Raw genomic sequence first — 18,263 nt, 5'->3', positions numbered from 1 at the left:
GCGGGGCCAGGGAGGTGCTCTGGGGGCGGGGCGGGGGCGAGGTCCTGGCTCCGCCCCCAAGCGCTGGCGCGCGGCCAGGAGGTGCTGAGTAGCGACTTCGTCGGGTCGGCACAGCAGCTTAGACTTCCCCACTCATGGAGGCAGCGGCGGCTCGGCTGCTGGCTGGCAGCGCGCTGGTGAGTACGATAGCGGCGGGTGTCCTGGGGGTCCGGGACGACCTTGGCCCCGGCGGCGGTGGCTTCTCCTAACGGGACCCGTGAGCCCGCTGCACGTCCCGGGTCGGAGCCTCCCTCTCTCCGCCGCGTCGCGACCCCGATCTCCCTGCAGGCCTCTGGCGGAGCCGGCCTCCTCTTCTGTTAGGAGGGGTGAGAGTGGCAGCTGGTGAGAAGGGGGCTGGGAGCTGCTCTAGAAGCTTCTTTGCCGGAGCAAGCAACGTGAGTGGAGTCGGAGAGCCATGGTTGCCAGTTGTCCTTTGCAAGCCGTTGGGTCCTGGGAGCCTCGGAGTTTAGGATCTTTAGGGGCATTTTGCAGAGATGTCACCTCTCCGATGCCACGTTTCCCCAATTATTACATTTCACCCCACCACCACTTTTAACTAGAAAGATAGTTAAAATGCAGGCACAGTCTCTTTCTGAGCAGAGCGTTTCCGTGTCTTCTCTTCTGCGGCCCTGCTCCAGCGTTAGGAAGGGACCTCAGAGTTGGTCAGACTTACCGACCAGTTAGAGAATTCCCTTTGCCCCTTATCATGAGATAAGTCATGAGACTGGTGCCCAAGCGTCTCCCATGGGTGAGCTCAGCACGGCTCAGGGGTGCCCATTCCCTCCCGGCTTCCTTGAACTTGAGCTGAAACTTGCCTCCCAGGAATATCCACCTGTTGTACCTAATTCTGCTCTCCCGACTGGCCCAAACGATTCTTTGATACTTTGTCAGGGTTTTCTCATTGCTTAAACATTTCCACTAATTCAGCTCTTCCGTCCTAGGGCATGCTTTCCAGAAAACCGTCACACATTTGAATACCTCCTCTTCATTGTCAACTTGACTTCTGCTTAGCTGTAAACTTTTACATTCTTTGCATTTACTTTAAGAAATTAAAAGCTCTTCATAGGGCTACTTCAGTGAGTGCTATGCCCAGAGGCAGGACTCTTTTTGTTTAATTAGAGGTAGTTAATGTTATTTGTTTTACAGGCTTGGGTTATTAAGAAAATTACTAAAGTCATATTAGTATATTGCTGCAAACAAATAGGGGAGAGAGAGGCCCTTTGGAAGCTGGGTTTAGATTTTAGGAGAAGAGAATTGGTGAAAACACTGCAGCAAAAGGGGACTTGGGGGTATTTTAAGGAATGCTGGAGTTTATCCTTTGGATTGTTGAGAACCATTGAAGGTTTTGAGCCTTGGAGGTACAGAATCAGCTATGATCTAGGTTTATTGCTGTCACAGCAGGTGGCATGGAGGGTAGAGAATTGCAAAGTAGGGCTATTGCAAAGCCCTGCAAAGTAGGGCTAATTTTGGTCCCTCTCAAAGATAAATGGAGGGGCACCTGGGGAGCTCAGTAGGTTAAGCATCTGCCTTCGGCTCAGGTCATGATCTTGGGATCCTGGGATCAAGTCCCGCATCAGGCTCCCTGCTCAGCGGGGAGTCTGCTTCTCCCTCTCCCCTGCTCGTGCTCTCTCTCACTCTCTCTCTCAAATAAATAAAATCTTTAAAAAAAAAAAAAAGAAGAAAGAAAGATAAATGGAAAGGCAGAATTTAGTGAGAATTTACGATAGGCAGAGAGAGCATTTTACATCCTCCACCCGATATCCTCTTCCTATTAAGCAAGTATTAGTGGCTTCATCTAACAGATGAGGCACTGGGAGGTAGTGAGTGTTCAATGTGCTCTTCTCAGCCAGCAGTAAGATCAGAGCATGGGCACTCAGTCATGCTTGCCTTCTCAGAAAGACTTTGTTGTCCCTGAAATACATTGGACCGAACCTGCCCATTATGGTTGGGCAATCCAATTTGTAAGGAATTGACTTGGTCACCCTGTGGTTCCAAAACATTTTAGGCAACTCGATATTTCGCAAGAGAGCATTTTAAAAAAATATTCTTGATGTGATATTTCCTTGTTCGGTTAATCCTATAAAGGTCTGCCAGTGGCTGGAACTGCTAAACTAGATCTATAGCTTGTTCAGCTTTTTGCTATTCAAGAAAACCGGCAGCACTTTTTTTCGGACATTATGTGTATCTAGGCAGTGAGAGCTTAGTACATGCATAAGCAGAAATTGTTCGTGTGCCATAAACCCAGGCCCTAGAGTCAGAGTACTTGAGTTTGAACCCTCTCCACCACCTCGTAGCAGGGCAACCTTGAGACAAGTTACCGCCCCATTCTGTACTTCTCTTTGCTTTCCTGCAAAGTGGGGAGAACAGTAGTATTAAGGGAGATGTTAGATGTTAAGTGCTTGGAACAGCTCTTGGCGCATAGTAATTACTCAGTAAACGCTCACTGTTAATACGGGCAGAATCTATTACCAGTAACTCCAGGAAGGGGTGGGGGGCTGGGGTGTCTTTGCTCTGTGCAAAGTACTCTGATCAGCGTTAGGGGTCTGTAAGTTTACAACAGGGTCTTAGACCTCAGGGAAGTTACATTTTTAATTGGAGAGACCAGGTTTATGTGTTAAGAAATGCCATTAGGACAGTAGATTTTATTTATTGCCAGTGTTAAATAAATAGCATGGACAGATGTGCTTATAGAAGGAGGGGTTGGAACTGAGCGTCAAAAGAAGGGATGGCTTAGGTATAGGTAAAGCAGCAGAGGGGTGGAGATTATAGGCCAAGGAGATGTATGCGCCAAGGTGTAGATGTAGGAATATACTGCGCTTGTTTAAGAAATAATTATTGTAGGATTGCTGATGTGATAGTTTGCAGGTTGATGGAATGAGTTTAAAAGACAAGTCTCTATCATGTTAAGTGGTTAGGTCCATACTTGTTCTGCAGCGGTGTTGTTCTAACAGGGTTGTCCACAGTCCCAGATAACAGCCCTTTTGTTTACTAAAATACAAGCATTCATAATGTTATTATTCATCAGTACAGAAATGGCAGTGGTTTTATTGCAAATGCAAATAGGACCTTGTTTCCCATCCTTCTTTCTTTCTGGTGCCAAGAAGACTAAGTAACCTTAACGATCTTCTCTGGCAGCTGTAAGATGCTTTCTCCTTTCTTTCAGGATCCTTTTATACCAGCCTTGTCTTGAGCTTACATTGCCTTGACTCCCCCTTTTCCTAAGTGCTAGACCAGGGTTTCTGAGTTTTGGCACTGTCGACATCCGAGGCCGGATCATTCATTCTCTGTTGTGGGAGGCTGTCCTGTGCATTTAGGGGATGTTGAGCACCCTTGACCCCTGCCACAGCTAAAAATGCCTCCAGGCATTGCCAGATGTTCCCTGGGGGCGAAAGTGTGCCCCTATTCAGAACCACTGGTATAGACCTGTGCTCCGCATGTACTCCTCAAGAGTGGGAAATTGGGGCCTTTCTCCTTATAACCTGGTAGAAAATTATCTCTCATCCTACTATTTGCCACACCCAGTTTGTTGACCAAAGAAATTGATTTTCAAGATTTCAGCAGAAGCCATTGAGATTCCAAGCTGCTGTTTGCCCAAGGGTCCTACCAGATAAAACAGTTAGTGCCTTGCAGAGGGAACCCAAAAGGTTAGGTTCCACTTAGACCACTTCAAAAGTTCACCTGTGGTGGAACAAGCCCTCAGCTAAGGTGGTACCACTGACGGCTAGAATGGCAGATGCATTCATAAAGGAGAACTTGAGAAGATTTGGTCATTATCTTGAAATGGAGGAATTAGATGGATGCCACATTTTCCAAATGGAGTGGCTGGGTGACGCGCAAAGATTGGGGCATCTGGAGGAAAACAGTTTAGGGGGAACAGAAAGGAAAAGGATTCATTCTGCTTTAAACTCCAGACTTCTAAAAGTGTCAGTTAAACGTATGACTGGAAGCATTTTGGAAGCTGAGCAGGAAAGGGATCTGGAAACTGGTAGAAAAATCAGAGCCAGAGATATAGGTCTGAGCCTTTGGAGTATATCACAGACCATTTGGGGGGACTGTTGGCAGACAGGCAAAGAAAGCAAAGAGAATTAATGTGGGGTATCCCTTAGAGGAGGATTTGTGACAAGTGGGCTTTATTCAGAATTAGAGCAAAAGAAGGAAAAGGATATTTAAGTCCAGTCTTAAGAGCAAAAGTACCAGCAGATAGAGTAAAGGAAAGAACCCATAGGGAGCAGAGGCAGGATGTTTTGAAAATTGCAGAGGAACCCAGGGCCAGCTTTTGGAGATGCTGGAATGCAAACTGAGGCAGGGTATGAACTGCTTTAGGTTCCTATGCTCCCTTAATTCCTTTCAGTATCCACCAGCCGCTGCAGGCATTTAAGTATGCGACACCTGGACTGGAACTTCAGGTCTCTTGACCTCTGTGTTAACTGCTCTTTCTGCTACTAAACTGGTTTACCTGAAAAGGAAGCAGTTCCCATACCTGGTAAGATGCTGGACCCAAGTTAATTGCTCAATTAAAATTTATTTTAAAGGGCGCCTGGGTGGCTCAGTTGGTTGAGCATCTGACTCTTGATTTCAGCTCAGGTCTTGATCTCAGGGTTGCAGGTTCTGGCCCCCCATGGAGCCTACTTTAAAGAAGAATTGTTTTAAGTTCATTAATAACCCCATCTTGTAAGATTTCTTTGGAAATGGGGTAGTTTTGGAAAGAGAGCTTGCTGACCTGGCCAGGGCCACAGAAAGGCGAACGGGTCTCCTTTATGCTGATTCCCTGGCACTGGGCCCCGTCTTGGTTTAATTTGCCCTCTCCTAAGACCGTCTCTGTATATTCTTCTCCTAGAAAGTGGTGGCATTGTTCGGAACCAGTAGATACTGGAAGGAGGAGCCCCAGATTGGTGGAAGGGAAGGGCTGCCCTTTTTTTTTTTAATTTTATTTTATTATGTTATGTTAATCACCATACATTACATCATTAGTTTTTGATGTAGTGTTCCATGATTCATTGTTCTTTTTAGTAGTTCCAGAGAACCCCTAGCACAGAATCTACTGGTTATGGTGAAAGCAAGCAGAGGTCGGAGAGCTTCTGGTGGAGAAGTTTTGGCTCAAGGATAGGAAAGCAGAGAAAGGATCAACTTAAAATTTGAAGTGGTATATGCAGTACTTAAATCAGATCTTAAAATAGGTATCCTGGATTTAGTCAGAATTCAGTAAAAGATCTGTCTAGAAGATGGGAATCCTCCATTAGACAGTGGGAAAGAAGAACCTAGAAGTCATGATCGATACAGCAGCATTAAGAAGCAAATCCTCTTACCTCTGCTGCCCCCTCATCCTCTCGCTTTGCTGTAAGGGAAACTAGCTGTCTTTGCAGGGCTCTGCCTTCTCCTACCACAGAGCCTAAGTCAGTAGAAGAAAAATTGATTACATAATAGGGCCCTAGCTGTGTCAGTTACAAGTTCTGTGTTAAATATTGTCCCATAAACCTGCAGGACTATTTTTATACTATATTGATCCTTATATCCCAAGGAGCATAAAAACATTACAAAAGTCACTGTTTTCATTTTGATTAGGTTAATTAGGCTAAAGCAATAACAAGCAATGAGCATAATTAAGCACATTGGCATTTAACCTTGCCTTGTATTTATTTATTTTTTTAAAGATTTTATTTATTTATTGGTCAGAGAGAGAGCGAGCGCACACAAGTGGGGGGGGGAGGGAGCGGCAGGCAGAGGGAGAAGCAGGCTCCAGTGTGAGACTGGATCCCAGAACCCTGGGATCATGACCTGAGCCAAAGGCAGACACTTAATGGGCTGAGCCACCCAGGGGTCCCACCTTGTATTTATTATGTAAAATCTTGGCAGGGAGGGCCTTCCCCTCTTCACTACTACTTCCTGCTGGAATAAGTCTTAAATTTACATGTTTTAGAAACAGTTGCAAATTATAAGAGATACCCTGTTTAACTTTTTATTCTTCTTCTAAATTGTTGACATAATTCTCATAAGCCATATGAATTTCTGTAGTGGTATAAAGCTCTAACATTTGGTTTCTCTAATTTTAAAGCAGTCTGTTTAATTTGGGGGGGTGGAGGGCGATAGAATTTTTTAAAACTTTATTTTCGGTAGGTAATTGTAGATTCTCATGCAGTTGTCAGAAGTAACACAAAGAGAATCCTGCGTACTCTTCATCCAGTCTGCACTAGTGGTGTCATCTTAAAAAAATTCCAGGACAATATCACAACCAAGATACTGACATCGAGACCATCGGAAATCTCCAGTTTCACCTGTAAATGTATATATTTAGTCCTGTGCGGTTTCATTGCATGTATGTTTATGTATCTACCTCCACAGTCAAGCTACAGGACATTTCCGGCCTCACAGAGATCCTTTGTGTTCCCCTTGTTTAACTGCATGACGTCCCTAAGGCCTGGTGACCTAGTGCTTCGGTTCTCCATGTGTATAATTTTATCATCTCAAGAATGTCGGGTAAATGAAATCATAGCTCTGTAACCTTTGGGACTGGCTTTTTACATTGAGCATAATTCTCCTGAGATGCGAACAAGTTGTTGCCCGAATCAACAGTTTGTTCCTTTTATTGCTGAGCAATATTCCCTTCTAGAGGAGGAAAATCTTCTCCTCTTCCCTCTCGGATCCAGGAGCTGGAATCCGGAAATTAAACTGACAAAAAACATTCACTCGAAGAAAAGGCTTATCTCACCTGCGTGAGGGAGCCAACAGAAGAAGTAGCTGGCTCTCTCAAAGGTGAGGGTTAAAGGTTTCCATACCTTAGTAGGGACAAGGGAAGGGGCAGAAACGGATTCTAAGGGAAAAACAGGGAGGGTGCTTTTAGGAACGGCATGGGTTTTTAGGAGAACAGGCAGGAGATAAGAAAGTTGGTGATAATATTTGTCTATTCAGGTATTGGTACTCTTTGCACAAAACTCCCCTACGAAGGGATTTCCGGCAGCCTCCTTTCCCCAAACTTACTGCTTTTAGACAGATAAAGGAAGCTCTGAGAAGGCTTTTTTGGGCATCTGTTGAATCTCAAATGTTTTCAGATTTAAAACAACCTTTCTGTCAACCCTGGGGTTCCAAGCAGATCCCCCCACCATGAGCGATACACCGTGGGTATGTCACCATTCTCCCTGCGAGAGACAATCGGGTTGTTTCCAGTGTTCGGCTCTTACGAATAAAGCTGCTCTGCAGAGAGACCCCTTCAGCTCCCCTTAGGAGGGAGGGCAGCCTTGCCTAAACAGTGCATTCCTTGATAACAAATTACTTTCTTTTTTTAAATGCCTTCTCTGCCTTTGAAAACCTTTCTTTTATTTAGCTCAGTGGAGCTCCCCTCGGCTTACTAGATGGGATGCTGCCCAGTTCACAAATCATTGAATAAAGCCAGTTAGATCTTCAAATTTACTTGGTTAAATTTTGTTTTTTAACAGTGCAAAAGGACATGAAAAATACCATCAAGATCCCTCTACCAAGGGTGAGCACTCTATCTAGCTGTAGAATCATTATATGATTTTTATGAGCTTGTAAGTCAAAAAGGACTTAGGGGGCGCCTGGCTGGCTCAGTCACTAGAGTATGCCACTCTTGATCTCAGGATCATGAGTTCAAGCCCCACACTGGGCACAGAGCTTACTTAAAAAAAAAAAAAAAAGGACTTAGAAAAAAATGAAATCTGTTCATGCAACTGATGTCATTAGCCACTATTAAAATGCACATTAAATTAGAAAACTAAATATATAAAACACTAAAAATAAGCATGGGCAGATCCCTTTATTATCTTAGAGTAAGGAATGTCATTCTCATTAAAAGCTGGATGATGTCATCACCCAAAAAAAGAGTAATAATTTTGACAACATAAAAACCATAGACTTCTGCATGACAGCACAAAACAAGTATAAGCAAAGTCAAAAGACAAATGGCAAACCGGTTTTAAAAAATTGCAACCCCTGCCACCAAAGGGAGGATTTCCTTAACTTACGTAGTGCTCCTGGAAATCAGGGAAGAAAAAATAACTGAATAGGAAAATGGGCAAAGGACGTGAATAAACAATAAACAGAAAAAGAACTACAAATGGTTCTTAAACGTATGAAAAGACACTCAAACTCATAGGAGAAATACAAGTCTGAGAATACTTTGCAATACAGTTCTGTCCTGTCAGGTGGATGCAGAAGTCCAAAAGTTGGCCAGGATGCTGTGCTGGCTAGGCCCTCGGAAAGTGGGCACCCTTACACACTTACCAGTGGGGGTGGCGGTGGTCTCAGTGCTGCCAAGGACAATTTGGGAAGACTTATCCAAATTTTGAATTCAGTTTTTGCTCTCTAAAATAGAATTCCCACTTCCAATTTGTGCCACAGATAGAGTGCACAGGTGTGAAATAATATAGGTCAGAGGTCACTCATTGTAGCATCATGTTGCCTATCTTTGCAGTTTCCATGTCCGTGTGGATTCCCTGTGCCTGGGTTTTCTCCTATTAATCTGTCTCTTTTCAACTTGATTCTCAGTCCAGCTAGAAGGACCCTGAAGAGTAGAGAAAATTCTCCCTCACCAACACTTGCTAGATTCACACTCACCAGGATTCTTGCTGGAGGCAGACCAAAGTGATCAGATACCAAGGGTGGGGGTTTTCATTAACCTGGCTCAGCAGGATTCTTGTTAAAGCAGGACTAAGCGGACGCGGACCAAGGGCACTGCCCAAGGACAGTGCCCAAGGTCAGGGCCTAGTGAGAGGAACTGACTCACATTTGGTTTAGGGAGAGAGTCTTTGTCAAACATCCTCAACACTTGAAGGTCAGGTGGTGGGAGCGAAGCTAGACCAGGAGACAGAAAGACTGGCAGGAGAGAACAGGAAGAAATCGAGAAGAGAGCATTTAGAAGGAGGAGGGTGTGCCCAACTGAGCTGAATCTGCGGAGTGCAAGCAAGTCAGAGCCGGAAAAGCAGGAGATGTTGGTGGAGACCCTATGGGGAGGGGTGCTGGTGAGTGGTGGGGGCACTCAGGAGGCAAAGAGGGCAAGGAAGGCACGGCTTCCACAGTGTCTGGCTGTGCCCGGGAGAGGAGGGAGGGTCAAGAGGGTGGTTCCCAAGGTGGATGATTCAAGGATGATTCACATGCTAGGAATTTGAGCAGGGAAAAATGGAAGAATGTGAGCAGACAAAAGGGATGGCTGAGGATTCTGAAGGAGGGAGGGGTGGGACCCAGAGAGAGGTAGAGGGAGGGCCTTTTTTTTTTTTTTTTTTTTAAGATTTTACTTATTTGAGAGAGAGAGAGAGAGCAGGAGCAGAGGGGAGAGGGAGAAGCCGGCTCCCCGCTGAGCAGGGAGCCCGATGCAGGGCTCAATCCCAGGACCCCGGGATCATGACCTGAGCCAAAGGCAGATGCTTAACCGACTGAGCCCCTCAGGCGCCCCGGGACAGGCCTTTCTTAAGAGGAGAGACATCATTTACATTGTACCAGGAGGGGAGAGGGACGAGGGGTGCAGACGCAGGACACCGAGTGGGTGTGGTGGCAACAAGTTGAGGTGTTCCCATTTGTTGGCTTTTATTTTTCTGCTAGAAGGTGAGTCATTGGCTGACAGTAAGGGGTGAGCTTTGGGGGGCTTGAGTTCCTGTAACCATTTCAGGAAATGGGAAAGGGTCTAAGTGGAGGTCGGTGACTAAGAATTTGTAGTCGGGTGAGGCCACATGTGTGTGTGTGTCTCCTGACCGTGCCCTGGATGCGGTCATGGCTGGAGTTGTGATCGGAACTGCAGTGAGACAGATCTGGGGAGAAGTTGATGGCAGAGGGGCAGCGCCAGAATCTGGGAGCCCTGGAGGGGCTGGGTGGCGAGTGGTGGTGGTGGGCACACAGCTCTACGCCTTTGTCAAAACCCTTTAAACTGTATGCCATGCCACAAAGAGTCAATTTTATGTATAAAAGTAAAATCGAACCAGATATCAGGGGAAGATAGAATGCCACTGTGGCCAATGAATCTAACTGTATTACAAGTTGTGATACTGAGATTTGTAATAAATATATATTGGGTCTTCCTTTAGGGTTCCTGGCTCACAGTTCCCAAAACCTTGGGAGTTCCCTAGGCAGTAAGAGCAAGGAGCATCTTTTGTTAAAATATTTGGTCTCTCTCTCTTTTTTTTTTTAAGATTTCATTTATTTATTTGAGAGAGAGCAAGAGAGCACAAGCAGGGGGAGTGGCAGGGAGAGGGAGAAGCAGGCTCCCTGCTGAGCAGGAAGCTGATGCGGGGCTCAATCCCAGGACCCCAGGATCATGACCTGAGCTGAAGGCAGATGCTTAATGGACTGAGCCACCTAGGCGCCCCAGAATATTTGGTCTCTTGTTTGCAGTTCCTGAAATCCTCTGAGAGCCTTGAAGGTGAAGTGGGTGCCTTGTTGTTCATACCAGACCCCCTTCCAGTGCACTTGAGTTTATGTTAATGAGGTGACTTCTGGACTGCAACTAAGGGTGGGGACTGGGTGCTGGGAGCCAACCTCATGATCAGAGGGTTGGACCTTTCAGTTTGACCCCCCAGCCTCCTGGGAGGGAAGAGGGACTGAAGGTGAATTAGTTGCCGCCGGCCAATGATATAATCAATCCGGCCTACATAATGAGGCCTCCATAAAAACCCACTAGGACAAGGCTCCCAGAGCTTCTCGGTTGGTGAGCACAGGGAGGTGCTGGGAGAGGGGTGCCTGAGTAGAGAGCATGGAAGCTCCACCCCCTTTCCCCCAACCTTGCCCTGTGCATCTCTTCCTGTAGCTGTTCCTGAGTTCTATTCTTTGATAATAAACCAGTAATCTAGTAAGTAGAATGTTCCTCTCAGTTCTGTGAGCTGCTCTAGTAGACTAAACGAGACTACCCCCAAGGAGCAGGTACTAAGAACCTGCAGTCTATAGCCCGTGGGTCTGAAGCATGGGGGACAGCCTGGGCTTGCCACTGTTATGTGAAGTGGGCCAGGGGCCGTCTTGTGGGACTGAGCCCCTTGACTTGTGGGACCCGACGCCATCTTTAGGTAGGTAGAGTCAGAATTGAGTTGAATGGTAGCACACCCGGTGGGTGTGGGAGAATTGCTTGTTGGTGTGGGGGGAAAACCCCACACGTTAGAATTAGTCTCAGAATTATTACAGGAGAATCACATCACCACACAAAGGGGGTGGGGAAGGAGGAAGGTGCGGAAACAATGTTTTGATTGGGTACCCTAAGGCCAAGGCTGAAAAGAACTGTATACAAGCACCGCACTCTTAACGGATAAATGTGTTTCTCGCAGCGGTATGGGTCAGCAGTTCTGAAACTGTTGTAAATGTGCACTAGGTTTGTACCAGCGAATCATCCTAGATCATGAGAGCCATTTCTCACCTTCAGAAGGTTACCAGTAAGGGGGTGCCTGAGTGGCTCAGTCGGTTAAGCGTCTGTCCCGCATCTCCCTCTCCCTCTGTTGCTCCCTGCTTGTGCTCTCTCTCTCTCTCTCAAATAAATAAATAAAATCTTTAAACAAAAAATGTTAAGAAGTTACAAGTAAGAAAAGAAGACCAGATATCTTGAACGCTGGGGTGCCGGGATGGAATCAAAGGGAAAAAAACACACCTTCGTGCACACATGCAGAAAAGAGACCCAGGGGGACACATTTGGTGGGAACCCCTGAATATAGGCATTTAAGGTGGAGCCCTTCGTGTTCTATCAAAACATTTCCTTTGGAAAAGTCTAAGAGGGATTTTGCAGGTTAGCAAACTTCTCTCCTGTGTCCTCCTTTTTACCTTTCGGGCATTGTAAAAGCCTGTAGACTTAAAGCACTCAAAGAATGTTTGGAACGATATTTCATTATGCTGAGACATAATGGAGAAGGGTTATGACTCCTAACAGCTAACCTTAATGAGTTTAGCAGAAAATCTACCAGAACATCCGGCAGTCAGGGGTTCTTCACCTTTTTTTGTGCCATAAATGAAAGGTATACAGCAATATAGTGAAATTTAATAGCCCCTTTCTCAAAATGTTTTAAAACACATAAACTACGCAAGATTACAAAGGAACCCAGTTATAATAAAAGTCATAAAAATGTTTTTAATTGTGATAGTGGTAATACGTGTTTCTTAATATCTGGCAACAGGCCAGCAGTTTTGAAATCATGAGGAGCCTCAAGATGTTTGCACTGGCTGTTATTTGATATAAAAATAACTGTAATTTCTTTCAGTGACCGTCACCGATAACTTGTAACTTGTTGCCTCCATTTCATAATTGAAGGAAATGCTTGACTTGAGTGAGAGGTTAGTGAAATAAAGATATAAGTTCCCCCATCCAAGTTCATGGGCTTGATTGTTTGGCCCACGGGAGTCTGCAGACCCCAGGTTTGATCGTCAGTACTTCTAAGGGCAGCAGCACTCTGGTCCGTTGAGTAGGAAACAGGTCATCCTCAAGCTCCAAGAAGTATTTGGCAAGGCATAAATAACTATTATTCCACTCAAGTCTCGATTGCTGCTCTATACAAAAAAATGTGATGATGTGGTGCAATGGGTTATAACTGTGGAAAATCATTTTGATGGAGTGGATACCAACGCTGCAGAGGCTGAGGTCAACACTGAAGGGCAGGGGACAGTTGAAAATCATCATCAGAAACCTTGGACTGTGTGTTTAACGGCGAGGCAGGGAAATGTTTCCTTTATTAAAGACTGTCCTATTAAAGGGAACATTTTTTTTCTGCCCAAAAGGATAGGTAATAACATTCAGTGCTTTGGTTAAAAAGGGATTCCATCCGTTCAGGGTGTAGCCACTGTGTTTTATGATGGCATCTTCAATAAGCTCACCCTCCCTTTGTATGGCGCTATCCACTTTGTAAAGCACATTTGCCTCTGTGGTCTTGTGAATCTAAAATAATTGTTATGTGTCGGACGCCTGGGTGGCTCAGTGGATTAAAGGTTCCGACTCTAGGTTTCGGCTCAGGTCATGATCTCAGGGTTGTGAGATTGAGCCCCACATTGGGCTCTGCGCTCAGTGCGGAGTCTACTTGGGATTCTCTCTGCCTCTCCCTCTCTCTCTCTCTCTCTAAATGAATGAATAAAATCTTTAAAAGGAATAAAAAAATTGTTATGTGTTGAACAGTCATACACTTTGTCAGTAGCAATTTTTAGACTAAGTGGGTCACAGTTGTGTCAAGCAGGAACAAATGGGTATTATTGTAATACCTGCTGGCTTCTTAAGTTTCTCAGTGGTGGGCTTTCTGTTAAACTCCGGTACAGAGGTGATACATTGACTCAGAGACACAAAGAACTCTGTAGGGGGGTCTAGTGAAGTAAATAATCTCCCCTAGAAAGAAGAATCGAGGGCCATGTGTTGGAGTTGTAAAATATAACGGGCTAGTTTCCTGATCATTTCATGGAGATTAGTTGGCTCATTCTCTCATGAATTCCAAAGTCTGTTGAGGGTCCCATGCAGGACTCGCCCACCAACCACGGAGCAGAACACACCCCACGGGTATCTCTCTTCCTTCTCCCATAATCCCATCCCTTCTCCCAGCCCATCTGTCCTTGGGGCCTGCTGCTACTGATCACAGTCTGTCCTTCTGCTCCCCTCCTGAAGCCCCTACGTACCTCCATTTCTTACCTCCGTCCTCCTTACCCTTGATTCTTCCATTTGTTTCATTGGGGAGAAGACATCACTACCTCATGTGTGTGCCCCCCCCCCTTCTTTCTAGTCCAAAGTGTTCCTGTCCCAACTAGGTCTTTTAACAAGGAAAAAAATGTTCCATGTAACTTTGTCCTAAACTGTCTCCTACTTCTGCAAACAAAACAAAATTAACTAAAGATTGAGAAAGACACATTTTCTTTTTCTAACCGGCCAATGTTTGTTTTCCCTCCTGAATCTAGAGAAGAGTACATCGACTCCTGGGTACATTAACTACAAAGACTGACCCAAGTGTAGGAAAGATCAACAGTGGTTTCAGACTCAGTGACTTGTTGTTTTTTTTTTCTTTTTATCAGTAAACTTTTCCATGTATAAGCGAAACTACTGAGAAAAAATATATTGCAATATATTACTACATTTGCTTTTTTTTTTTTAACACCATATATGCTTTTTAATCCTGCAAAATTGGCTTTGCTTTTTGCCTGTTCCATGAGCCTTATAGTGTTCCCCTTGGTACCCTGCACTCTCAGGCAATTGTCAGACGCTCAGAACACTTGTTTCTAAGTCTTGTTGAATAAAAGGAAAACATTAATTCTTTTCTTTTTTTTTTTTAAAGATTTTATTTATTTGACAGAGAGAGACACAGTGAGAGAGGGAACACAAGCAGGGGGAGTGGGAGAGGGAGAAGCAGGCTTCCCGCTGAGCAGGGAGCCCGATGCGGGGCTCAATCCCAGGACCCTGAGACCATGACCCGAACCAAAGGCAGACGCTTAACCGACTGAGCCACCCAGGTGCCCCAACGTTAATTCTTTTCTTAACAGCTTTATTGTATAATTTACATACCATAAAATTCAATCTTTTAAAGTGTATAATGCAGTGATTTTGAGGTAATTTACAGAGTTATAGAATATTTCCATCACCCCCAGCCTCAAGCAACCACTATAGTTTCTATCTCTGTGGATTTGCCTTTTCTGGAAATTTCATACAGATAGAATCCTATTAATATGTGATCTTTTGTAGCTGGCTTGTTTCCCTTGCATGTTTTTAGTGAACCTAAAAAGACTAATAACTTATTTGTTTTCCCTGTAATAAAATTCTACAAAATAAAATTGGAAAGATATAGCAAGCATTTCAAATTGGATGGTTTCTTTTTTCAATAAAATTGGAGCAGATCCATTGTTTGAACAGGAATTGGCACGTTTGAAGCATCGGGCACACTGCAGCAGGAAGACACGCTAATGGCAAGAAAAGCCAGCCTTGCAGTTTAACTCTGTTACTGCTGCGGGGACTACCTCTATTAGGACCGCCACCGCTGTGTTCTTCAGGGTCCGAGTAGAAATAGTCATTACTGTCTGTCGAGCTCTTACTGTATGGCAGATGCCATGCCAAACCCTTCATGAAGTGGATTATCTCGTTAATCTTCACAAAACTCAAGATGATTATCTACATGTTTCAGAGAAGGAAACAGACCGAGAAGTTTTAACTGAGGTCGAAATCATTTGCCCAAGATCACGTGGCTGGTAAATACCAGATGCCGGGTTTGAAACTAGTTCTTTCAGCCCCCAGAGCCTGTTTTCTTTTCTTTTTTTATTGTTATGTTAATCACCATACATTACATCATTAGTTTTTGGTGTAGTGTTCCATGATTCATTGTTTGTGCATAACACCCAGTGCTCCATGCAGAACATGCCCTCTTTAATACCCATCACCAGGCTAACCCATCCTCCCACCCCCCTCCCCTCTAGAACCCTCAGTTTGTTTTTCAGAGTCCATCGTCTCTCATGGTTCGTCTCCCCCTCCGATTTCCCCCCCTTCATTCTTCCCCTCCTGCAATCTTCTTCTTTTTTTTTTTTTCTTAACATATATTGCATTATTTGTTTCAGAGGCACAGATCTGTGATTCAACAGTCTTGCACAATTCACAGCGCTCACCATAGCACATACCCTCCCCAATGTCTATCACCCAGCCACCCATCCCTCCCACCCCACCCCCCACTCCAGCAACCCTCAGTTTGTTTCCTGAGATTAAGAATTCCTCATATCAGTGAGGTCATATGATACATGTCTTTCTCTGATTGACTTATTTCGCTCAGCCTAACACCCTCCAGTTCCATCCACGTCGTTGCAAATGGCAAGATCTCATTCCTTTTGATGGCTGCATAATATTCCATTGTGTATATATACCACTTCTTCTTTATCCATTCATCTGTCGATGGACATCTTGGCTCTTCCCACAGTTTGGCTATTGTGGACATTGCTGCTATAAACATCGGGGTGCACGTATCCCTTTGGATCCCTACATTTGTATCTTTGGGGTAAATACCCAGTAGTGCAATTGCTGGATCATATGGTAGCTCTATTTTCAACTTTTTGAGGAACCTCCATACTGTTTTCCAGAGTGGTTGCACCAGCTTGCATTCCCACCAACAGTGTAGGAGGGTTCCCCTTTCTCCGCATCCCCGCCAACATCTGTCGTTTCCTGACTTGTTAATTTTAGCCATTCTGACTGGTGTGAGGTGATATCTCATTGAGGTTTTGATTTGGATTTCCCTGATGCCGAGCGATGTTGAGCACTTTTTCATGTGTCTTTTGGCCATTTGGATGTCTTCTTTGGAAAAATGTCTGCTCATGTCTTCTGCCCATTTCTTGATTGGATTCTTTGTTCTTTGGGTGTTGAGTTTGATAAGTTCTTTATAGATTTTGGATACTAGCCCTTTATCTGATATGTCATTTACAAATATCTTCTCCCATTCTGTCAGTTGTCTTTTGGTTTTGTTGACTGTTCCCTTTGCTGTGCAAAAGCTTTTTATCTTGATGGTCCCAATAGTTCATTTTTGCCCTTGCTTCCCTTGCCTTTGGTGATGTTTCTAGGAAGCAGTTGCTGCAGCTGAGGTCAAAGAGGTTGCTGCCTGTGTTCTCCTCTAGGATTTTGATGGACTCCTGTCTCACATTTAGGTCTTTCAACCATTTGGAGTCTATTTTTGTGTGTGGTGTAAGGAAATGGTCCAGTTTCATTCTTCTGCATTGTGGCTGTCCAATTTTCCCAACACCATTTGTTGAAGAGACTCTTTTTTCCATTCAGAGCCTGTTTTCTTAACCCTGTTGCTGCACCGTCTCTGAAGCTGAAGCACCAGAGAAGCTGAAACACCAGAACTGGCCTGGAAAACCAAGAGAGCCCTGGTGCCTGCAGCCCCCAGGGCAGGTCGACAGGGGGCTCTCCTCCCCGCTCAGTTGTCCCTGAGCCTCACCTATTCCCGCCCCATCTAGAATGCTCTTTGCAGTGGTCACCCACTAGTGTTATTTATATTCAGGTTTCCCCTTCAAAGAAGTCCATGAAATGCAACATTTTGAGAATGAGTTCCAGGGCTCCTGGGTGGTGCAGTCGGTTGAGCCTCTGACTCTTAATTTCGGCTCAGGTCATGGTCTTAGGGTTGTGGGATTGAGCCCCAGGTGGGACTTAAAATTCTTTCTCTCACTCTGCCCCTGCCCCGCAAAATAAATAAATCTTAAAAAAAGAAAGAAAGAAAGAAGGAATTCCACCCAGAAAGTTCTATTTTCTTAAAGGTAAAAGCTAATCCTCTGGGAAATTTGTTGGTTAGAAGAGCTTATTGCTTGGATAAAGGACATAATGTTAAACCGGTTTGTGTTTTTGTTCACAAGACAGTGAATTTTAAAATGGTCCAGCTTCTCCTCTTTTTTGGTGACGCAAGAGGTAAGAAGGGATTATAAAAGTTATTTCCAAAAAACCTGATGTTCAGATATGTCTCTTTACCTTTTGTGTGTGTGTTCCCTATTCAATGGGACTGTTCTGACAGCTAAGAAGAAACTTCCCAACTTGCCTGTCTTCTTGGAAAACTCCTCCCCGTGTCCTGAAATCTTCCCAGTCAGCAGCTCTCCTTGGTATAACAAACGCCGGGCTGTCCTGTGCCCCCCTCCAGATGTTTACGGATGAGGAGATGATGATAAAGAACATAGGTGAGTAGACGGCCCAGTGTCACTTCCGGATCCATCTGGTCACCAGTTGGATCCAGTGTGAGATCCCATGACGTGTTTGGGGGATATGTTCACCTCAGTTTGTGAATGGAATTTTTTTTATAATTTAAAACTTTTTTTTTTTTTTTTAAAGTAAAACCTGTCCTATTAAGAGAATAAAGACGTTATCAGTATTTTTTTTCCCCCTACAGTTAACAAATTTGCCCAGGAACAGGTTGCTCCTCTGGTTTCAACAATGGATGAAAATTCAAAAATGGACACCTCGATAATACAAGGATTATTTCAACAAGGGGTGTGTACTTTATAATTCTTCCCATTCCAAACTTTTATATAAGTACTGTCCCGCTTTAAAATGTATGCATGTGTTTAAATTCAGGAACTGTAATGATGGCTTAATGAACTCTTCATTTCCTAGTCAAAATTATCTGTGTTCTCTTTTAAAGATTTTTATTTTTTTATTTTTGAGAGAAAGAGATCATGAGCGGGGGGTAGGGGCAGAGGGAAAAGCAGGCTCCCCACTGAGCAGGAAGCCCGTGGCGGGGCTCGATCCCAGGACCCCAAGATCATGACCTGAGCAGAAGGCGGACGCTTCACAGACGGAGCCACCCAGGTGCCCCTCTGTGTTCTCT

The 18,263-nt window shown here is 44.6% G+C and overlaps 1 protein-coding gene across 5 annotated transcripts in view; it reads left to right on the top strand.

The window, feature by feature from the left end:
• Positions 1 to 17: 17 nt before the first annotated feature.
• Positions 18 to 18,263, top strand: part of ACADSB (acyl-CoA dehydrogenase short/branched chain) — a 35,056-nt gene continuing 16,810 nt past the window's right edge. For 3 of the 5 annotated variants that reach the window (XR_013449579.1, XM_078077017.1, XM_036074948.2), the window contains exons 1-3: positions 18 to 176; positions 17,457 to 17,616; positions 17,826 to 17,926. Coding sequence is in view for 4 of the 5 variants with exons in the window: in XM_078077017.1 (XP_077933143.1) it covers positions 135 to 176; positions 17,457 to 17,616; positions 17,826 to 17,926 (303 nt within the window). In the remaining variant the exon portion in view is untranslated. Of the gene's footprint in view, positions 177 to 980; positions 1,053 to 6,175; positions 6,790 to 7,469; positions 7,514 to 17,456; positions 17,617 to 17,825; positions 17,927 to 18,263 lie in introns of those variants that run through there. The other 2 variants (XM_078077016.1, XM_078077018.1) reach the window with 2 other exon arrangements.

This window comes from Halichoerus grypus, chromosome 7, assembly GCF_964656455.1.
Source record: "Halichoerus grypus chromosome 7, mHalGry1.hap1.1, whole genome shotgun sequence".
In the NCBI taxonomy this organism is placed as follows: Eukaryota; Metazoa; Chordata; class Mammalia; order Carnivora; family Phocidae; genus Halichoerus; species Halichoerus grypus.
Note: the sequence above shows the minus strand (reverse complement) of the source record. Positions and strands in the feature narration are given on the sequence as shown.